Below are 20648 nucleotides of genomic sequence, written 5' to 3' on the forward strand. Positions count from 1 at the left end.
TTTTTTTGTATATATAGGATAATCGTAAATACTTTTTTTGTATATATAGTTAATTTATAATTTGATAAAAATAATTTAAGATAATGCGAACAACAATAAGTTTATAAAAATTTGAAAATATGATAAAAATAATTAAAAAATTATATTTTTGATAATGATGAACGACTTTTATAATTAAAAAATAACTTGTATATTTAATTCTAATTTTTATAAGAATATAAAGACAACTATTTGAAAGATACAATCCAAAAAAAATCAATTTCTAATCTTTTTATTTTTTTTTTTAAAACAATCGGTCATTAACAAAAAGAATAGGAAAAAAAATACCAAACATAACACCACCAAATTTTTACAATATACATCTAAGATCAAGTTACTTTTGTTATTTTTTTAATGTTTCGAAATTATAATAAGGACATATCACTCTGTCATGAAGGCAAAACTGAAGTGCTAAAAGGCAAGCGTTGAGTGTTAGAGAAGGAAACAGAAAAAACAAAAGTACAGTGTATCCTAGACGTATAACAAATTGACACGTGTTGAGTTGCCTGGTCCCCTAACACCTTCAGCATAATCTTAACCTTAGCCATCACAAACTGGATTTGGTTGTGCAGAGTGCACTCCCATCTTCCAATCAAACATGTCTTCATCATCATCATCATCTCTGAAAATTGGCATCATTGGGTTCGGCACCTTTGGCCAGTTTCTGGCAAAGACTATGATCAAACAAGGCCACACTCTTACAGCTACTTCAAGAACTGATTACTCCCAACACTCCCTCCAACTTGGCATCCAATTCTTCAGGTAAGGAACAACGACTTCCACTCTTCTCAATGAAGTTTCATTGATTGATTCATGTTAAGGAAACTTGCAGGGATGTGAATGAATTCCTTGAGGCTGATAATGATGTCATACTCATATGCACATCCATTATTTCTTTATCTGGGGTTCTTGATTCTATGCCAATTTCTTCTCTGAAGCGATCATCAACACTCTTTGTTGATGTTCTTTCAGTCAAAGAGCACCCAAGAGAACTTCTTCTGCGGGTAAATACATGCATTGGTTCTTAGTTAAGTTGGATAATTTGGACCATTGGTTTTTTTATTCCTCTAGTTTTGTTGATAGAAATTGCCAGAGGAATCAGACATTCTCTGCACTCATCCCATGTTTGGCCCAGAAAGTGGTAAGAATGGGTGGAAGGATCTCACTTTCATGTACGATAAAGTTCGAATTCGAGATGAAGTTATCTGCTCTAATTTCCTCAACATTTTTGCAACCGAGGTAGTCAATGCTCTTAATTAACTTTGACAATTTTGATCTGAAAGTGCTGTGAGACTTTACTACGAATAAATTTTTCTGGACTCAAAAGAAATGAAGAACGAAACAACTATCTATGTCGATTTAGTTTCGAACAAAATAATCTTCAGATCCTGCACAAGAACATGACACAAGTACAGGGTGATGTAATAATCCATGTGAAATTGTTATTTCTTGAACAGGGTTGCAGGATGCTACAAATGACATGTGAAGAACATGATAAACTTGCTGCTAAGAGCCAATTTATCACACACACTATAGGAAGGTATGCAGATTTCTATACATTTAATTTAATCATTAAAGATCTGCTCACTAGATACAACTTTAGGATTGATTTCTTTTTTTTTTTTTTTACCAGGACATTGGCAGAAATGGATGCTAAATTCACACCTATTGATACAAAGGGCTTTGAGACACTTGTTCAATTGGTACACTTCTAATTATACACTTTCCAAACCTAGTCATGAAACAATCTTATATAATAAATTGACACTTGACAATGACAACTTAATTGCAGAAGGACAGCACCATGAGAGATAGTTTTGATCTGTATAGTGGATTATTCTTGCATAACAGATTTGCTAGACAAGAGGTATGGATCTCAAAACTTTTCAAGTAAGCTGTATTAGAGAGGAAAAAAATAATTAATAATCATTCATTCTATCAAGCAATAAACCACATAAATAAACTCATCCATCATGCCAATTATGCAGCTGGAAAACCTAGAACATGCCCTACACAAAGTGAAAGAGATGCTGGTTCAAAGGATGAGTGATGTGCTGGGTACAGAGAAGACTGCATAATTCTATAGTGAATTTTATGTAGGTATAATAATCTCTTATACCAAGGGTGTAAAATAGTGATTTTCCCCATTGATTAGTGGGGCTCATTAAGATTTCATAATCCCTTAACTTTTATGGGTATTCATTTCTTGGACACTAAAATGCCTTCTTAGTGGTGGAGGTCAATCAATTTCATTTATAATATAATAATTTGTTCACAATCATCCCGCTGTATTAAGAACTATATATGGACACAGTAGATGTGACCAGTAGGTTATTTTATGTGCTCTGATATCATTCAGCAAAAAGAAAATGTTTGCACATTGTTGCAATGCTGGTTCAAATATCTCTAAGCAAGCTAAGCACTATAGAACTAGAAGTTGCCTTGTAATATCTATTTTTTCTGCAACTCATGCAAATTCTTATAAAGGACTCCTTGCCAATATAGCGGTACCATTCATTATTTCTTGACTTATTTGCGGCCGAAAAGAAAGAATAACCAGACTACAAATGAATTCGTCATATCAGCTGCTCAAGAAATGATGCCACATGACTCATCACTTGATATTCTGGAATGAAGGCAAGACAGCCATAAGAGGATCTCCATAACCAACAGCCTCTGTAAATCATAAACAGAAAAACAATAAGAATTCACAGTTATGAATATCAAACTGCACCTTAGTCTTGGTGGTTGTAAGTTGCAAGTTGCAACTAGGCACTAGGCAGGATGCAGGAAATCATGAATAACAATCAAAAGGACATTGGAGAGGTAGATCATAAGCATTAAGTTAGTCAATAACCCATGAAATTCGTACCCCCAGCAGTAGACTTTTATGGTAATTTACTAATTTATAATGAACCATGTTAATCTTGATTATCCCATAGCTTATATCATTTAAAAAGTACAAGCGAAAGAACAGGCACATAGTTTGTAAAGTGTGTTTAGTTTCACTAATGTCTTCGATGTAGAAGAATTCAAGATCTTCATGGATATGATGTGACTTTGTCAGTTAACACGTGGAAAGATTTTAGGCTAGTACCAACCATAAATTCTTCAATATCTTAAATAGTCATTTTTAAAGTTAGGCTAGTACCAACCATATCCATCCAAGTTACTAGAATATCTTACAAAGGTGGGAAAAGGCTGAGTACTAAGTATCCCATAAGATGGTAGAATTCAGTGTAGAAAAACAAGTTTAGGACCCTTTTTCTCCAGTCTTGATCTATGGATTTTGTCATCTTTACTTACTCGAAGGAAACTTAAAGTGTCTTTATTTCAAATCTAGCTGAATCGCATTTCTACTACTACTATTTCAGAAGTCATATATTATAACTTAATTCCAGTGGACACTACCTCCATCCTGAAAGAGTAGCTTGAACACCTCTCCAGACACGTCTGACTGCAACATTTAAATTTAACCCCAAAAAAAGATAAAAAAAAAAAAGGGTCAGTAGGAAGTAGACATTTCAGAATTATTCACGATTAAAGAGGCTAAGAAAAATCACCTTAACAGGAAGTGAAGTGCCAAACTGATCCAGATACCCTATTACTTGGCCTTCTTTGATGTAATCACCCTGTATATTTCAAAATTAAAAGGCAAAACAGAAGGAAAAGAGAAGATATTGCAGAAATGATAGTGCTGAATCAGGAACATGGTGATGAAAGTGATTTGTAATCGGTCAAATGAACTTTAGACCCACAAAAATCATGACTATGCAACTATATGATAGCATATATATAATTAACTTAGTAGAAAATATAACTCAATTATATTTGTATTCCCAGGATAAATATATCATTTATATCTTTCATTCATAAGTTTGTACGGAAAGAAAGGCCAATTTGTTAGAACATACTACAAATTTTCCAAATTATGGATCAACTTAGAGAGCCTAAGATACATTTCATTGATGTAGTTTCCACAAACAAAATCATCAGGCATAAACTCATAATTGGTTGATCACTTAGAAACAGAATGGTGGAGGGTGGAGAAAGCAGCATGCTAAATGTACCTCTTTGCAGATAGGAGGCTGCTTCTTCCCTTTCACTGTCCTACCTCTTCGGAATGAACCAACCTGACAAAAGAGACAGAAAAATGAAAATAAAAATCCACTCTAAAACTCTATAAGGCTTAAGTAGACAAAATAAACCAGTAAAAGCAGAGTTCAGCAGAAAACAGTTAAAGATACCGTCGGGGATGACACAAGGACATAAGTATTGGGACCAGAAGCATCCAGTGCTGCTAACTTTGATGACTTCACGGTGGCATCATTCAGAAATGGATTGGTCTTCGCTGGAGATGATTTTGGTGGTTGTGGTGATGGTGCTGGTGTAGCAGGTGCTGATTCCACCATAGGTTTACTCGGAACATGTGGTGCTGTAGTTGGTGAAATGTTGGATAAAGGAGCTTTGACTACTCCAATGTTGCGTTTCATATGCATCTCAAACTCTCCAACCTATCAAAATAAAAGTCGACTAAGGTCATAAACAAACCGATACAGAACTCTCTTCCATGTAAAGGAAAAATGCGTTATATATTCAGATAGGATTTTAGTCTCAAAAAACATCACTACCTCACGTCTGAAAAAAAAAATTGTGCTGAAATGGACAAAAGCTCCATTATCCAATAATTTGCCAAATGATATGTTGAGTAAATCAAATTTATTGCATTCATCAAAAAGCTTCATCACACGCAGCATATTAGAGGACTATATTCATATGGCCAACATCATTTTTGACATGCTGCATTATATTATATATTTCAATAGAAAATCCCAAATAATTTCATACCAAACAATTAGACACAGTAAAAGGGAAAGCAGAAAACCATAGCTATAGCCTAGGATACAGTCTGACATTCATTTCATTTATACTGAAAGTGATTTCAAATTTTACAAGAGCAGAAAACAAGAGACGAGAAAGGTCACCTTTACTTTCAATTCAGCAATCTGAGTCTCATCACATACCTCTGTGACCAAAGCCTGATCATAACCAAATGAGACATATTCCATGTCAGGGAAGGAAGAGTTACAAAGATAATGATAGATTGTGAATACAATCATTGTCAAACCTAAGCTCTGTCGTATGTCCAAAAGACATCTCATGCAACATATAACTTTGTATCATAGGATAATGAAGAAAAAAATGTTGATGCCCAATCATGTTTGTGGTTCAGATTCCAGAGTACTTCTAGGGGATTTTCAGAGGTTTAGAACCATACTGGGACATGGCTATTTCATAAACACAATTCCGTAGATTGGACAAAAGTCATCAATCGCAAGGAAAAGTATCTTATCCTATGTCCTGCTAAAAGCTTACATAAAACTTTTTTATTTGTGGCCACATTATTGCTGATTACCATCAAGCATATAATTATCAAGAATCAGAGAAATGAAATGTCAAGAAAATTAAAGGATGGATGGCTGTAGACCTCAAATCCATAAGGAAAACTTGCAGCTTGTGAAGGATTTTTCTCCATAGGAAAGCTTTGCAAAGAAGCTGCATCGTCATAGCATGATTATCAGGCCTTTAAAAGAAAGAATGTCAAGAAGCAAACTACTTTAACTGCCAACTTTTTCAGAGTATAAAAGAGTTATAACATGTAACTTCCAAGAACTAATTCTCGGTTAGAACATTAACCTTCAGCAGTAACATACCGTACTTTGCATTGATATATTTGTGAACTTTCAATTTCAATAACGATAGTAATGGAACAATTCCTTCATCTATTTTTTTTTTTTCAATACAAATATAAAACTGTAGAACTTATAGAATTGATAAAATAACTTCTATAAAAGTTTGAAATCTTCAACCAACAGCCATGAAGAACAAAGACAAGTACATGATTCGTTTACATACAAAAAAAATAACCCACCATCAGACTTGGAGAGGCTGACGGGTTCAGCTGTTTTCTGACATGATACTTGTGTTCGCTTCCACTTGGCGGATCGAGAATCCATGTGCTTCTCACCCATGGTTAAGCTCTGAATCAAAAGCCTACTTTCAGAGCTCCTTCCAGCATTGTGGATGGTAAAACCAGAATTCTGAAGTGAGGGCTGAATATGGGACATGGTGCCTATGGGAGACAAAGTTAAAATATAATGATTAAAGTATCTAATTGCAATTCTTTCCATTCCGATCATTACGTACGCATTGATAGTAAGAAATAGATGTATGCATACATAATATGGAAACAACAACACCTAAAGTGATGGTAACTTAACAAACAAACATAAAAGGTTAAGTTCGCAAAATTATACATTGTAATCAGCCAAATCTAAAGCAATGTACCACTAAAGAAAGCTAAACCAATTACAAAACTAATTAACTCTGAAATGAAAAAAAACATTACTACTATATTAATCCAACAGAACCTGAGTCCAGAACTTAATCCAAAATCAATAATACATTAAGTTCCTACACGATTCGATTCCGATCAAGTATATATAACAACTTTCACTTTGTTTTTTCCTAAAATAATCAAAGATGAAATGCTATAACAGCGAGATTAAAGATCACAAAGAAAACAGAAGCGCAGCTGGCAAAAAAAAGAATCAAAATATGAAACACATTCAGAGAGAGAGAGAGAAGAGAGTGAAAATTAATACCGAATGTGAGAGAGAATGGAGCGAAGGAATTGAGATTTTGCAGAAAAATGCAGCGAGCGATGAAAGGGTTAAGAGTGTTAATAACGATTTAAACGTCTTTCTTTCTAATTGCCGTGGGCTTCGATATCTTCGCCTTCTCTCATCCCATTCTCCGTTACACTTCGCACTCCCTCCATTTTTCTTGTTGTTGTTGCTAACGTGCGCCCTCTTACGTGGACTTGCCCCCATGGTGCATGCATGCTCCTCTTAATTTATTTCTTTTCTTGGTGAAACTCAAATATGTTTATAAGTTAAATTAATGATTAATCATGGACATAAAATAATATGCAGACTCCTATTCAATTATTTTTGTATAAGTTGGATAGTTAAAAATTATTAAATAATAATTTAATTAAATATGTTAAATTATTTAATAATTTTTTATAAATACATGTAAATTTTAAAAAAATTATTGGTAACTTAAATGTATTTTTATGTGAAAAGTTAACACTATTAGATAATTTTATACATTTAACTAAACAATTTAATATAACATATATTTATGATTTAATTATTATTTTTATATAAAGATATTTTTGAATTATTTTGTATATCTCAAAACTTTAACATGTTCTCAATTACTTTGGTAGAATAAAAATATTAGTTTATACTTTAATATCAATAGAATATAAAAATGTATGTTATTGTAATTTATCTAAAAAATATTTTATGTTATATATATTTATATTATTTCTGTGTTTTATAAAAAATAATTAGGAGTCTTAATTTATTCTTATAACTCTTAGATAAAGAAAGTTTTAAATTTTTGTTTTATCTTTTTAATGTTTTTAAAAAATAACATATAGTTTAAATTTTTACTCTTTAAATATTAGAAGAATAATTAAAAAGATAAATTAAGATTTAATTATTATTTTATAAAAAAATTAAAATAAATATGTTCATATTTTTCATTTTCTATCGTGTTCTATATCCATGTCAATACTAATAATTAATGTTCATATATTAAAAATAAAATAAAATGTTATTTCAAATTTTGATTTTATGTTTTATCCGCATGCATGCTGTTGCAAGCTAAGGATACACAACAAAACTCTCTCTAGTCTAAATATTCATTAGTAAAACAAGAATAACAAGATTCACACATGTGAATCATACAAAAGTGAGGAAAATTAACCAAATGTACAAATTAAATCACACCATTATTTAATTTAGATTTAATTTTTCTCTTAGCACTACACCACATTTGGCGGTTAATGGCGATTATGGAAGCAGATAGCAGCGATTACCAACTTGTTGAAAGATAAGATATGACAAAATCTTTAGCAGCGGTTAATAATAATCACTGAAATAATCGCTGACAGATATTATTTAACAGCGGTTTTTATAAGCCGTTCCTAAATATCTGCCGTTATCTACCTCTTTTCTTGTAGTGTAGTAATATAATAAGCTAAAGCTAAGGAATGTTAACATGAAGTATCTCCCTAAACTCCAACCTCCTAGTTTCATCATAGAATGTCTTATACTTGTTAGGCCAATATGTCACCCAAATCCAACCCCTAATCTCCCACTCCATTGTTTTGCCCTTAGCACCTTTATCAACTTTCCAACACACACTTTCTCCATACTCATCCCCAGCAAAAATAACCCCTCCTTGCCTAGTAAAAGGTCTATAAGCACTAGAGTATCTATCTTTAAACCATGACTTTGGATTCACCAATGCAATCTTTGAAGGCTTTGATGAGAACACTTCCCTACCATCAACACTATCATGGAGGATCCAATTCAAATTCGCGCTATAGCCGTACACGGATTGCTCGAATTTCCAAGGCTTTAGGCTCACGGTCGACGACTCGCCGGCCGAAAAAGTGAGCCCTACTTGGGGATTTGGTGGCTGGAATGAGGCTTCTATGCCTCTTTCCATGCCAATCTCTATTGATGGATTTTCTGAGGACTTGCCAACCGATAAACTCAATACTTGGTGTTGGACCATGGGAGTTAGTTGTAACAATATTCTTGATGGGAAATATTTTTCAGATGCTCCTGCTCCTCTTTCTCTCAAAAGGCTATCATCTACTAGTTTCAATACATCACACCTATGACAAAATAACAATTAAAAAGCAGTTTATTAAAATATACTAAACTATTTAATTATTTTCAACTATATATCATCTTCATACAAAATATTTTTATACAAGTAATGAACATATTTAAATTAAGAGTTATGCTAAGTGTACACCAAAATCAGCCACTAATATAAAATATATGTTACAATACAAATACACATTGAAAATAAATTAAACCACACATGTATTTATACATAAATATATTGATGACTAATTTTAATTGCTGATTTTAATGTACAAATTAGAATTTTTGTTAAATTTATAATACAATACAATTACAAAAATCAAAATCCAAAAACTTCAAAATTACTTCAACATACACCGTCTATTATTTGAAATTTAATTTTGATATACTATAAAAAAAGGTACATATACATCTAATTATTTAGTGTTATATTATCATAAAATTAACTACTTTGATATATAAATTTTATAAAAAAATTAAAATATTTAAAAAAATTTCTTTCAATCTTTTTAGAAAAGATTGTACAAAATATAGCTATTATATATATGTATATAAAATAAAGTAGAAGTGAGTTTGTGTATATATATTTTGATGATTATTTTTAACTAATTATTCCATAAATAGAGGGTGAAATATTCTTTATAACTTGTCTAATTGTGATTGAAGAAATTCAAACTCTTCTAAAATGAAAAAGATTGGTAAAGTGATAAAGTAATATTCTAATCACACTTGAATTAAGACAGTGTGGCTCACAGATAATAAATATTATAAATTTAAAAACAATTAAAATATTATATATCATTTTATCAATCTCCTCACTTCAGAGAATTTTTTTTATCATGATTAATGCTAATTATCTCTCTAATCTTAATTTTCAAAAGTAAATCACAAAATTATGATAAAATGTATTATGCTTTAGTGATTTAGTTTTCAAAATTAACGTTAAAGGGATTGTTAGAATTAATAATCATGATAACACATTTAAATTCTTTCCATTATAATTAGACAATTCATAAAGAATACTTAACCTCCTATAAAATAAGAGGATTGGCTAGAATTTACTTGATTTGTAAATATACCAAATCTCTAAAAGTGGAATTAATAAAGAAATGTGTAACGATAATTGATGGTATATATGTATGATATTGATGGGTTACCTTATGTTGTCAATGTTGACGATGATGTCAATCCACCTTTCTCTGTTCAAGACTCTGTGATTGAACTGAAGAACACCTTCAAGTTGATGATACTTAAGAGAGAATTGAAGCCTCTCATCAGCTGCTAAATAATGATGGTGATTTGAATGCACAACATCCATGCTTATAACAGGGCAATACAATTGAACTTTCCATAACCCAAGAGTTGAGAATGAATAAGAGTACAAAGGAGATGGTGTTCTCATCATGCTATGTTGATGATGATGATTAAGATGTGGTTCATGTTGTTGAGTCTCCACAATCCAATTAGTTATTGCAAGGTTTATAGAACGCATCCATTGTTCTTCTAGATTGTTCCCCAACATCTTCATCAACAACTTGGATGCTTGTCTTGATTGACAACCTTGTAAGTTGTTCTTCAAAGTAGTAAGACATGTGGATCTAATATCCAAAGGTGCTTCATATATGCAAACTAGGAACAACAAGGTGAGGAATGCAAGGTTGAAGATTTCTTCAAAGTTTGGAATATTATTTGGATTTGAATATGGGAATTTTATGTAGGAGGTGTTGGTGTTTTTGTTGGGGCCATAGTGAAGGATATCTTCAATGAAATTAACAAGGAGATTGGAAATGGTTTCTTCACTATCTATGAGCCTCATGGTTTTTGGATTTGGTTTGAAGGGTTTTGAGGTCCATAGAGAGATGGGGATGCTAAAATCAGCTACAATTGCAAAGATTACTTTATTTGGGGTTTGGTGATTTTTGGCTATGGTGAGAGAGAGAGAAGGTTGTGATGATTTTGATGAAGAACATATGGTTAGTGACATGGAAATTGTTCTCCATTCTGAGATTGGTGGAAGCTTTTGAATCCAGCAATAAACATCAGGGAATTTGCAATAAGCCATTTGCTTTGCTACCAATAACTTAGTCAATAGTTTAGTTCGGATAATTTTTGTCTCCATGCCTACTATATATAGAGTTTAATTTTGAGCACTAACACAGTACACAGTTAGATAAAGATGTCAAAAACGTCTTTTTTTAAAGATATTTTTTAAAAATTAAAATTTAACATATATAATCAATTAAACTGTATTTTTTAATTAAAATTAGACCGAATAACTCAATTTAGCCAAAAAAATTAATAAATTTAATTTTGAACCAGTATAATTTAATATTTTTTTATAAAAAATGATTACAATACTCCTATTATATATATATATATATATATATATATATATATATATATATATATATTAATTTGAAAACTTTAAATTCTAACCGTGTGACGACAGAAAAGAAAAATACTAGAATTTAGGATTCTCAAAATTAATATATATATAATAAGAGTATTTTAGTCATTTTCTATAATAAGAATATTGTAGTCATTTTTTATAAAAAATAATATTAATTTAGAACGATTCAAAATTCGATTCACCATTTTTTTGTTAAATTAATTTATCTGGCCTAATTTTGACAAAAATAACATGATTTAATCGATTATATATGTTAAAAATTTTAATTATTAAAAAACATCTTTAAAAAAAGACGTTTTAGACGTCTTTAGTGGAGTGACTCTCTAATATAAAAGATAATAATTTTTATTGATGTGGCATTACGTAATTAGATATACGTATAAAATTATATTTATTGACAGTGCATCAAAATAAAATTTCTGTATATATGCATAAAAGTTTTTTTCCCATGCACGAATACTAAAATTATATATAAAAAATTACGTGTTGATAAAATTATTAATTAAAAAGAATTAACAGATAGACCTAAAAAAATTGAAAAATAATAATTTGAAGGACAACTAAAATTTTAATTTGACAATATTTTTTAAGTAATGATAAAATTAAAATATTTTTTTATATTTTTGTAATACTTTTTAATTTTATTTTTAAATTAAAAATATTTTTAAATATAAACAATATTAATTTAATTTAGTAAGTGTTACTAAAATTATATAATTATTGTAACTATCATTACAGTCACTATAACATGCACCTATTTAAAAAGTTGGTATTTGTCTACAAAACTAATAAAATTGTTATACAAATATATTTTTTTCTTTTTTTGGTGTAATAAGTTATTGTTGTTCAGTAATTGTATCATACTTCATTATTTGTTTGTTTATTTGATCTTGAAATTAATACACACTATTTTCTCAATAGATGAAATACAAGATTTTTATATAATAAGTTTCATCTGTATATACCACATTCATTAGTAAACGATGCAAGTATATATTAATAATAATCCAATGTATATTTAGTAAAAATAATAAGTTTATCAAGAAAAAAAATATAATCATCACATGCAAAAACTTTATATCATTTAATTTTAACAAGATAATATTAATATGAGATCGATAAATTGAAAATTCCAATTTTTTTTCTTTTTAAGCTTATATAAGAGTCATCACATCTTTTTTGAAGTCACTTGTTTGACTATAACTCAGCTTCACATATTTTTGGGACTCCCCTTTAGTGGATGCAAATTAAAGCAATGATTGATTCTTTATTGGGGTAAAAAAGTCAAAAGTACTATGCATAAATTATAATTAATAATAATAATAATAAGAGTCTACGGGCTACCTAGAAAAGAACCTAAGAGAGCTAAATGTGCAAGAAAAGAAAAGAGACAACTGGTTGGTTTGTTATATTCCATTTGATTTTATTTCCATCACATGTCACAAATATAATAAGCAGAAAATGCATGGCTTTAGCATAGCCACAGGAAAAAAAATTATGGTGAAGTAATATATAGTTATCAGAGTTAGATAAGGCATAATAACCTTATAAGTCAATATATATCATCTAATTAATATTATTCATCATAGTTCAAAAAATCGAAGTGATCATTGAACTAATAAAATTAAAAATTTAAACGAAGTTTAATTAAAATCAAATTAAATATTATAAAATTATATTGCTTCAATCATAGTTCTTTAGCTAATTCATTATTAATTAATTTTTTTATTTGAATCGAATTAATATGATAACCAATTAACTTAATTAAACCGACCATTTCACTTCGATTCTGATAAGTGATAACCATTATATTTATTCATTTCATCATAATGGATATATATATAGGGGACATACATATAATGATAACAACAAGTACACAAATTAAATCCACTGAAGATTTTGTTGCATTTGAAAATAGTATGTGTAGTACTTCCATCATATAAGTTAAAGAAACATAAAATGGTGTATTAATTATTCGAGATGAGACTTATGGGGCAATATATGGCATCTTTTGTTTGGTAAAAGAACATCCAATTTACTTAGATGCAATGCATGAAAAGTGGCATGTAGTTCATTCAATAGTGCTTAAGTAACGAATATAATCCATTACCATAAAGATTTCAAAGCTGGAATATATATAGATTATGCAGATTCGTGCTCGCTTTTAATTTCTTATGCAAGGTATAATAGGCTATATAATATCTGAGCAATGCTATAAAATTAATACAATTTTTTTTAAACAAAACTTAGTTAGTCAATATATTTTATAAATTGGTGTTAAAAAAGGTCTAAATACATTAATAGAGTGTGTATTAACTAAAATTATTAATCAATATAAATAAAATAATTAATTTCTGAATTTTTTCATAATATATAAGTAGGGAATATTGTTGGGATACCCTACCAAGGAAGAAATACTTAGAAATTTTGAATTGAAATTGATGATGATGAGATTTTTAAAGCTATTTAATTTGTAAATGAGATAAAAATTATTAAAATTATGTTGTGTTCGATAAGAAATATGTATGAACTAGTTATTATTATGGAATATAGTTTATTATATATTTTTTTTTCAAATATAAAGAGACTCAAATCTATAATTTTTTAAATAAAAATAAAAAGATTATGTCATTTGAATTATAATTCGTTAACATACTTATTATACTTTAATTACTATGAAATATAAGTTATTATATTTTATCACTTTAATCCATAGTCAGCTCATCCCAAAAGAAATAGGATAAGATGGAACCATGATGAATGGTATAAAAAGAAATTAAAAAATAAAATAAAAACATGATAGGCCTTATTATTAGCTTGCAGAACTATATATAGTCTGTATATGTACATATTATTTTCTAACTCTCTCATTATTTAGTCATCAGAAAAACTAAATTTATCTTTGTAAAATAATTAAATTTATAATAAACGAGTAATCAATAAATTTATTTATATAAATAGTATAATATATTTTAATAATAATAATATATTTTTACACGTAATAATTCGTTGATGTCTGTTTTCTATATACACGCACTACAAGAAAAACACTCATTCAGGTACACTTGAAAAGTGTAGCCAAAAGTGAAAAAAAATGATGCCTTAAGCTACAGCTACGCTTTTTGGGCTACGGCTACGCTTTTTGAGGTAATTCCTATTCGGCCGTTGCCTATTCTCAAAGGCTACGCTTTTCTGCACCAAGGGCTACGCTTTTGGCGTTTAGGAATAGGCTACGCTTTTCAAATGATGCTGTCCAAGACCAAAGGCTACGTTTTTCAGCTTTCATTTTTCCAGAATAGGCTACGCTTTTCAACGCTACTGCATCACTTGTAAAGCGTAACCATATTGTATACCATAGCTACTTTTTATAAACGTAGCTTTAGGTCCCTCCTTTTTTTTTGTATACCATGGCTACTGTATATAAGTGTAACCTTAAGTCCCTTATTATTTTTTTTATTTTCTGTATATATATAATATTCTAATAATTATTAATACAACATAATTATACTAAATAATTTCTTTAAATAATAAAAATTATCCGTAACCAAAATATATTTATAATAATGATCCAAAAATACTAAAATGAAGTTAATTTTGAATATTCATACATCTCATACTAAAGTAAGCATAGTCATACCAAAATAATCATGATACATTTAGAATTTACTACTAATACTCTACGAAAAACTAAAATATTATATCCTACATAAGTATCTTCTAATAAAAGTCATTAGTCAACCATACATGTATCCATTCCTAACACTACTCTATCTTAGCCAATAAACCACAATAATAATCAGCTTAATCTTTATTATCATCCTCAATATTATCCTGCATAATTATATAAAAAAAAATTAGAAAAATATTTATAATGACATTCGCAATTATAAAAATTAAAAAATCAAACTCAAAACTATCAATGACTGATATCATTAATTCTTTCTGTACTGTGTGCAAGTTTCACCAATGCATAGTAGTATTTCACAAATCCAAATTTAGAATTCAAAGATAAAAAAAAAAGCATAAGCTAGATAAAATGCTATAAATGATTGGGGGAACAAGCAGATTCACAAGAAATATTCAAGTTGCAGTTTATATCCAATCAATTATTAAGGAGATTAAATTGTGTAATATACAATGATTTGCCTGTTGGTGCTGTCCAATGTGACATTTGATAATTGGTAATGGTAGTGTGATTACTCATTAGTCATTAACCACTTCTGGGGGATTGCTTGGGGGAACTCTAACTAATCAAAAGGGGGCATTTTTTGCAATATTTTATTTATTTTTATTTTTATTTTTATTTTATAATTATATAAGACTTTATGAGAGGAAGAAAGATACTGAATGCAAAAATGGATGTCAGTGTTGAAAAGGATCTCGTGTTTTGCATGGAGAGGACATATCATATTATGAACAAGAGGGAGACTTAATTTTTATACTCAATGAAATAGAACACACAGATGCTAATGTTTTGAAACTTTTAAATAATTATTATTTTTTTAATTTACAATTAATTACTTACTCTTCTTAAAATAAGTTTTCTATTAATAGTATTATTAAGAAGGCATCGAAGTTTGGCATTCCATTTGGGCCTATGATATTAAGTCATGATGATTATAGTATTACTAAATTACGAATTGAGATTAGGGTATAATAGTCAAGTTAGGGGAAGGGCGTGTGTGAGGAAGGTGTGGAAAAAAAGAAACAGGGCAAGTAATATCTAAATTACAAATTGGTGCAAGTTATTGCTAAATTATATGCCACAATAAATAACTAACCTGAAATGAAGTTACACTTCTCTCTAACTTTGATATGTATTGCAGCTTCCTATGTGCAGAATGTCTATTTGCCAAGATTCTAATACAAAACAAATAAGAATTTTCAGTCAAAATCATAAAAGTGTAATGTAAAGCAATTTCATATAATAATTGTCAATAAAATTCATTGGTCAGCATTCATAATGAACTCAAATGCAAATTACAGAAAATGCATATAATAATTCTCAATAAAATGCTAAGCCAATATCCCTAAATAACTGCACAGAGCATGCACCAAAGTAAAATTATACTGAAGCACTTAGCCAAGCATAATTACAGAAAATAAGAGATCAAGTTTCAATTCCTATGTGACAATCATTGAATGTCTCCACTAATACGTTTAGCCAAGCATCCAAACTGATCATTTTCAAAATTTTAATGAGTCAGTGGTCCATTTCTTTCTTTCAAGTTTCAACATCCTTATAAAATCCCTGTTCTTCAATCATATGTAATTCAAATGCAAATACAGCATACTTCTAAATTAACCACACAAAAAAAGAAATACCAAAATTACATGCCCAGCAGCCTCGTGGCTGAAATTTTGGGGAAAAGTGGAGTTTGTCCCTGAAAGGCCAAAGCATAAAAAGAAATGACAAAATGCAGAACTTAATTCCAAATTCTTCAACAATAATTTGTATCTTTCACCAATTAATAAACACAATTGTATAAGTTCACTCAACTAACGAACTCTGTCGACTAGTAACATGGTACCAAAATCAACATTTTGTAGACACAGTCATGAATGCAGCATAAACATTGTTGTTACTATAACCACTGAAACTGCATCAATGCAGGAATTGCAGCCATGTGAACCAATTTTTCTATGAAATTAATTTTTAATTTGATTCACATGCTAATGAGATAGAAATTACAACTTACAATATGAAACATGGTAGAGGAAAAGCATTAATTAAACATGTATTGAACATTCAGGATATGCAAATTATTTCAACAATAATAGCTACGCACATAGACAAATTGTGCGGTGTTTCTATTGAATATTGAAACCAAAAATTCAAGGAAACCCAATTGAATAATTCGAGCGAATCGTAAATACAGTAGAAGTTAGTATACTATTCAATGATCAAATCTTACGGATTGGAGAAAAAGAAATTAACAAAAACACAAAAAATGCTTGACAGTTAGTACTATGGTAGTAGTAGTGGGCAGGGAATCAAATTTCTGGAAGCTTTGGTGGAAGTTATGCATGTCTTCCATAAAGGACTAATTAACTAATTAATTATATATCAACTTAAAAAAATAAAAACAGAATCAATATGGAGACAAAACTAAAGTGATGCAGCAGAGAGCAGACACCACTTACCACTCTTGGAGGAAAACAAAAATCAGTTCGAATGCATCCTTTGGAAGTGTCACACCTAACTCTTTGAGCTCCCTTCTGAAAAAGAACTCAACACACTATTATCTCTGAAATTACCACAACAATGGCGTATCTGGCTCATGCATCAACTTGGTTTACTCTCAAATTTCAACATTGTAATTGAAATACAAGAAATAAATAAGAGCATAGTAGCTGTGTTTGTGATTACCGACCGGAAACCGCTTTTAAAAATCGGAACCCCTGAAATTTCAGAACCAAATAGAAATTAATACATACCTAATCGACGACGTGAGCACAGAGACAACGATGAGAAGCGCAGAGATCGACCCCAGGAGCACGGCAAGCCCTAGCTGCGGCGGCGGCTTCAATCGACCCCAGGAGCGACGACAGTGCACGGCGAAACAGCCTCCTCTCTTGCGTCGCATCTTCGTCCTCTCTCTCCATCTCGTCTGCAAATCGTCTCTCTCTCCCCTCTGGGCTCCCTGCTCCGCGACGGCAATGGCGGCGGCTGCAGCGACGTTGCGGCGGTGACCCCCTCTCACTCTCCATTCTCTCGATCGCGCTCTCTCATCTCCGTCTCCTCCTCTCCTCCCTCTGGTTCACTCTTTCTCTCGGATCTGGGTGTGTGAGTGATGGTGAGAATGAGTGTGAGTGTGTGGGTGTGTTAGGGTTAGGGTTTTGAAGAATTAATTCGAAGGTGATTTGCGAAGGTGAGGGGCGAAACTTTTTTCTGATCAGATGGCGAAAGTGAGGGTATTCAAATGTGAGTGTGATTTGGTGATAAGGAAAAGAAAAATTACTAAGTGTTTGGGTGCATTTGGTCTAGATACATTAGGCTACACTTTTAAAGTGCACTCAAAATATAGCAAATATGTTACTCTTTAAAAGCATTTTCTTTGGTATAAAAAGTGTACCCATAGATATTAACATAAGACTATGCTTTATAAGTGATTTTTATTGTATCTAAGACTATATTTTTTAAATGATGTTATAATTGTGTTTTTTATTCTCTTATAAAAGGGGAATACGGAGAAAAGCATAACCTATTCTATAAATAGGTTACGCTTTTCAAATGTAACTTAAAAAAGTGTGGCTGAATGAATGTTTTTTTTGTAGTGACGTAATTCTGAAATTAAAGAAAGTAAGAAACTTGCCCTCAACGCGTGCATTTCGGTTGGTTTTGGAAAGAAAAAAATTAGAGTAAAATGACGAATAAATTTATGAAAATTTATATTTTAAATTAATTTTAAAAAAATTACTAATAAATATAGATAAAATAATGTGTCTATATTTAGTATTCTGAAAGAATTTATTGATATTATCTTTTTAAAAAATTAATTTATTTGAAGTGTAAATTTTTAGAATTTATTTATTATTTTATTTTAAGAAAACAAAAAATTTATATTCTAAGAATATATTTTAAAAATATAAAAAATTAGTTTTTACAATAATTTTTTAAAATATTTTTTTTATAATATACTTCATTTATGTTCTTAGAAAACAAGTTCACAAAAACTCTTATTCTAAAAAGTAAAAACTATTACGTAGTCATTTATCCATGAGTGATAACTGAATTTAAACAAAGTTCAATGTCATGATCTTAATTAAGCCACGGAAATTAAAGGTTAACTAGCTTCTAGCTAGAGGCAAATTTAGGTTTCAGATGCTGCGGATATAGTTGACTCTTACATGCATGAACAACAAATTTTTTAAAGATTAAACAATTAAGGAGAAAGGGGAGGAAGATGAGAAATTTAAAATTGGGGTTTGTTTCGGCAATATTTTTGAAAAAAAATCTTTTATAAAAGTAAAAGTAATTTTATATTTAGATATTTTATATAAATTTTTTATTTATTTATCAATTATATTTGGGTAAAATAAGATAAAAGTATTTATTTATTTATTTATTATGTAAAAAATATTTTTTAAAGAAAAAAATCTTTAAAAAAAGATATAAATTTTAACTTCTCAAAAAAATATTTTTTTATTTTTCTAATGTTTTTATTTTTACTATTAAAAATTTGTTAAACACACTAACAAAATAAAAAAATCTTTTTTTTATCAATTTAATAGCGTCCAAACAAGTACTTGCTAGTTCGTAATAGTAGTAATAATTTTATGCACTCTTGGCTGATTAATTTAATAAAGAGAAAAGATTAAATCTATTTTATGCAGAAAATAATATTGCACCCTTGGCTTATTAATTCAATCTTAAAAAGATTATGAAGGTTTTAAATAAAAAGAGATATAATTCTTATTTAAACAGCATTTTTTAAACACGAAAAGGAGGGAAAAAAAGGGAACTAGCTAGCTATGGCCTATGGGGATGGATTTATGGCTTTATGCATTCATAGTGTTTCGCTTGCACGCAATACATTCATAGAAGGATGAGAAAGCTTCAAGGACGAATAATGTTATTCTTAGAATTGATATATTTGGCATTTTAATTTCTTATAAAAAGATTTCATAAAGACATCAACTCTTCATTTTTTTTCATACTAAAATTTGAGAGGCGAAAGCATATACATTATCTTTATATGGAGTTAATAAATAAAAATTATTAAATAATTTAATATATTTAATTAAATTATTATTTAATGATTATTAATTATTGATTTTATCTAAAAATAATTGTACATAAATTTCTACCAATTTGTGACAAATTAAAAAAAAATATTGACCCCTCTAATCTATGTATCGGCAATATTTCTATTTTTTTTTTAAATTAACTGTCATCTTTCAATAATTATATATAGTTATTAAAATAATTAATAAATATTATTGAAAATATAAGTAATTAATAAGAAAAAATAAATTTTCTGACATTAATTGTTTATATTAATTATCTATTCTTAAAATTTCTTTTCTATTTAATATTAAATGGTATAATAAATTACTAAATTGGTTCTTTAGGTTTTGGCCTAATTTTATTTTGGACCCTAATATTTAAAAGAGTAAAGTACTGTTTTTGTCCCTAACGTTTGGGGTAAGTCTTAAAGTTGTCCCTAACGTTTCAATCGTCCTATTTAAGTCCCCAACGTTTTAAAATTGACTCAATGCTGTCCTGCCATTAGGAATCCGTTAACAGAATTGACGGCGGGACAAAATTGAGACGATTTTAAAACGTTAGGGACTTAAATAGGACGAAAGCATTAGGGACAAAAACGATACATAAAAATAAATTTTAATTTTATTTTATCTTTTAATAATATTAATTTTTTACTGTACATAATATTCAATTATTTTTTAATTACATCTAAATAAATTACACTTAATCACATTAC

The 20648-nt window shown here is 29.5% G+C and overlaps 4 protein-coding genes across 7 annotated transcripts; 1 reads left to right on the forward strand and 3 right to left on the reverse strand.

Annotated features, from left to right (window-relative positions):
• The first annotated feature begins 435 nt into the window (after positions 1-435).
• LOC112702323 (arogenate dehydrogenase 1, chloroplastic) lies at positions 436-2440 on the forward strand. Its single transcript, XM_025753308.2, has 7 exons — positions 436-801; positions 872-1043; positions 1123-1278; positions 1497-1579; positions 1673-1742; positions 1832-1906; positions 2028-2440. The coding sequence occupies exons 1-7, from the start codon at positions 638-640 to the stop codon at positions 2115-2117; spliced, it is 810 nt and encodes a 269-aa protein (XP_025609093.1). The 5' UTR covers positions 436-637; the 3' UTR covers positions 2118-2440.
• LOC112702322 (uncharacterized) lies at positions 2273-7656 on the reverse strand. Its single transcript, XM_025753307.3, has 9 exons — positions 6705-7656; positions 5972-6172; positions 5528-5595; positions 5025-5078; positions 4287-4553; positions 4110-4172; positions 3603-3671; positions 3451-3496; positions 2273-2715 (listed from the first exon to the last, which is right to left on the reverse strand). The coding sequence occupies exons 2-9, from the start codon at positions 6165-6167 to the stop codon at positions 2654-2656; spliced, it is 825 nt and encodes a 274-aa protein (XP_025609092.1). The 5' UTR covers positions 6168-6172; positions 6705-7656; the 3' UTR covers positions 2273-2653.
• A 50-nt stretch (positions 7657-7706) lies between these two features.
• Positions 7707-10890, reverse strand: LOC112702324 (uncharacterized). Its single transcript, XM_025753309.3, has 2 exons — positions 9950-10890; positions 7707-8797 (listed from the first exon to the last, which is right to left on the reverse strand). Exons 1-2 carry the CDS (start codon positions 10852-10854, stop codon positions 8158-8160), a joined length of 1545 nt encoding a protein of 514 aa, XP_025609094.1. The 5' UTR covers positions 10855-10890; the 3' UTR covers positions 7707-8157.
• Positions 10891-14736: 3846 nt separating this feature from the next.
• Positions 14737-18240, reverse strand: LOC112702325 (uncharacterized). Of its 4 annotated transcripts, none has more exons than XM_029287869.2 (5): positions 17641-18232; positions 17347-17421; positions 16528-16586; positions 15984-16062; positions 14737-15033 (listed from the first exon to the last, which is right to left on the reverse strand). In XM_029287869.2, the coding sequence occupies exons 1-4, from the start codon at positions 17787-17789 to the stop codon at positions 16007-16009; spliced, it is 339 nt and encodes a 112-aa protein (XP_029143702.1). In that variant the 5' UTR covers positions 17790-18232; the 3' UTR covers positions 14737-15033; positions 15984-16006. The 4 variants fall into 4 exon arrangements, 2 of the variants coding, with proteins under 2 accessions (XP_029143702.1, XP_029143703.1); XM_029287870.2 differs by having other exon boundaries at positions 17347-17418; positions 17641-18136; XR_003154001.3 differs by lacking the exon at positions 16528-16586 and having other exon boundaries at positions 17641-18240.
• Positions 18241-20648: the final 2408 nt, after the last annotated feature.

This window comes from Arachis hypogaea, chromosome 7, assembly GCF_003086295.3.
Source record: "Arachis hypogaea cultivar Tifrunner chromosome 7, arahy.Tifrunner.gnm2.J5K5, whole genome shotgun sequence".
NCBI lineage: Eukaryota > Viridiplantae > Streptophyta > Magnoliopsida > Fabales > Fabaceae > Arachis > Arachis hypogaea.

What these genes read in the sequence shown, in the direction of transcription:
- LOC112702323 (XM_025753308.2), top strand. Translation starts at nt 638, where the DNA reads ATGTCTTCATCATCATCATCATCTCTGAAAATTGGCATCATTGGGTTC. An exon ending in CTTGGCATCCAATTCTTCAG is followed by an intron (nt 802 to 871) that starts GTAAGGAACAAC and finishes GGAAACTTGCAG; the next exon opens with GGATGTGAATGAATTCCTTG. An exon ending in ACAGATTTGCTAGACAAGAG is followed by an intron (nt 1,907 to 2,027) that starts GTATGGATCTCA and finishes CCAATTATGCAG; the next exon opens with CTGGAAAACCTAGAACATGC.
- LOC112702322 (XM_025753307.3), bottom strand. Translation starts at nt 6,167, where the DNA reads ATGTCCCATATTCAGCCCTCACTTCAGAATTCTGGTTTTACCATCCAC. An exon ending in TTGCTGAATTGAAAGTAAAG is followed by an intron (nt 4,554 to 5,024) that starts GTGACCTTTCTC and finishes TTATTTTGATAG; the next exon opens with GTTGGAGAGTTTGAGATGCA. An exon ending in AGCCTCCTATCTGCAAAGAG is followed by an intron (nt 3,672 to 4,109) that starts GTACATTTAGCA and finishes TGAAATATACAG; the next exon opens with GGTGATTACATCAAAGAAGG.
- LOC112702324 (XM_025753309.3), bottom strand. Translation starts at nt 10,854, where the DNA reads ATGGCTTATTGCAAATTCCCTGATGTTTATTGCTGGATTCAAAAGCTT. An exon ending in GTCAACATTGACAACATAAG is followed by an intron (nt 8,798 to 9,949) that starts GTAACCCATCAA and finishes ATTTTGTCATAG; the next exon opens with GTGTGATGTATTGAAACTAG.
- LOC112702325 (XM_029287869.2), bottom strand. Translation starts at nt 17,789, where the DNA reads ATGCGACGCAAGAGAGGAGGCTGTTTCGCCGTGCACTGTCGTCGCTCC. An exon ending in TTTGTTTTCCTCCAAGAGTG is followed by an intron (nt 16,587 to 17,346) that starts GTAAGTGGTGTC and finishes TTGGCCTTTCAG; the next exon opens with GGACAAACTCCACTTTTCCC. An exon ending in CTGCTGGGCATGTAATTTTG is followed by an intron (nt 16,063 to 16,527) that starts GTATTTCTTTTT and finishes GTTTTGTATTAG; the next exon opens with AATCTTGGCAAATAGACATT.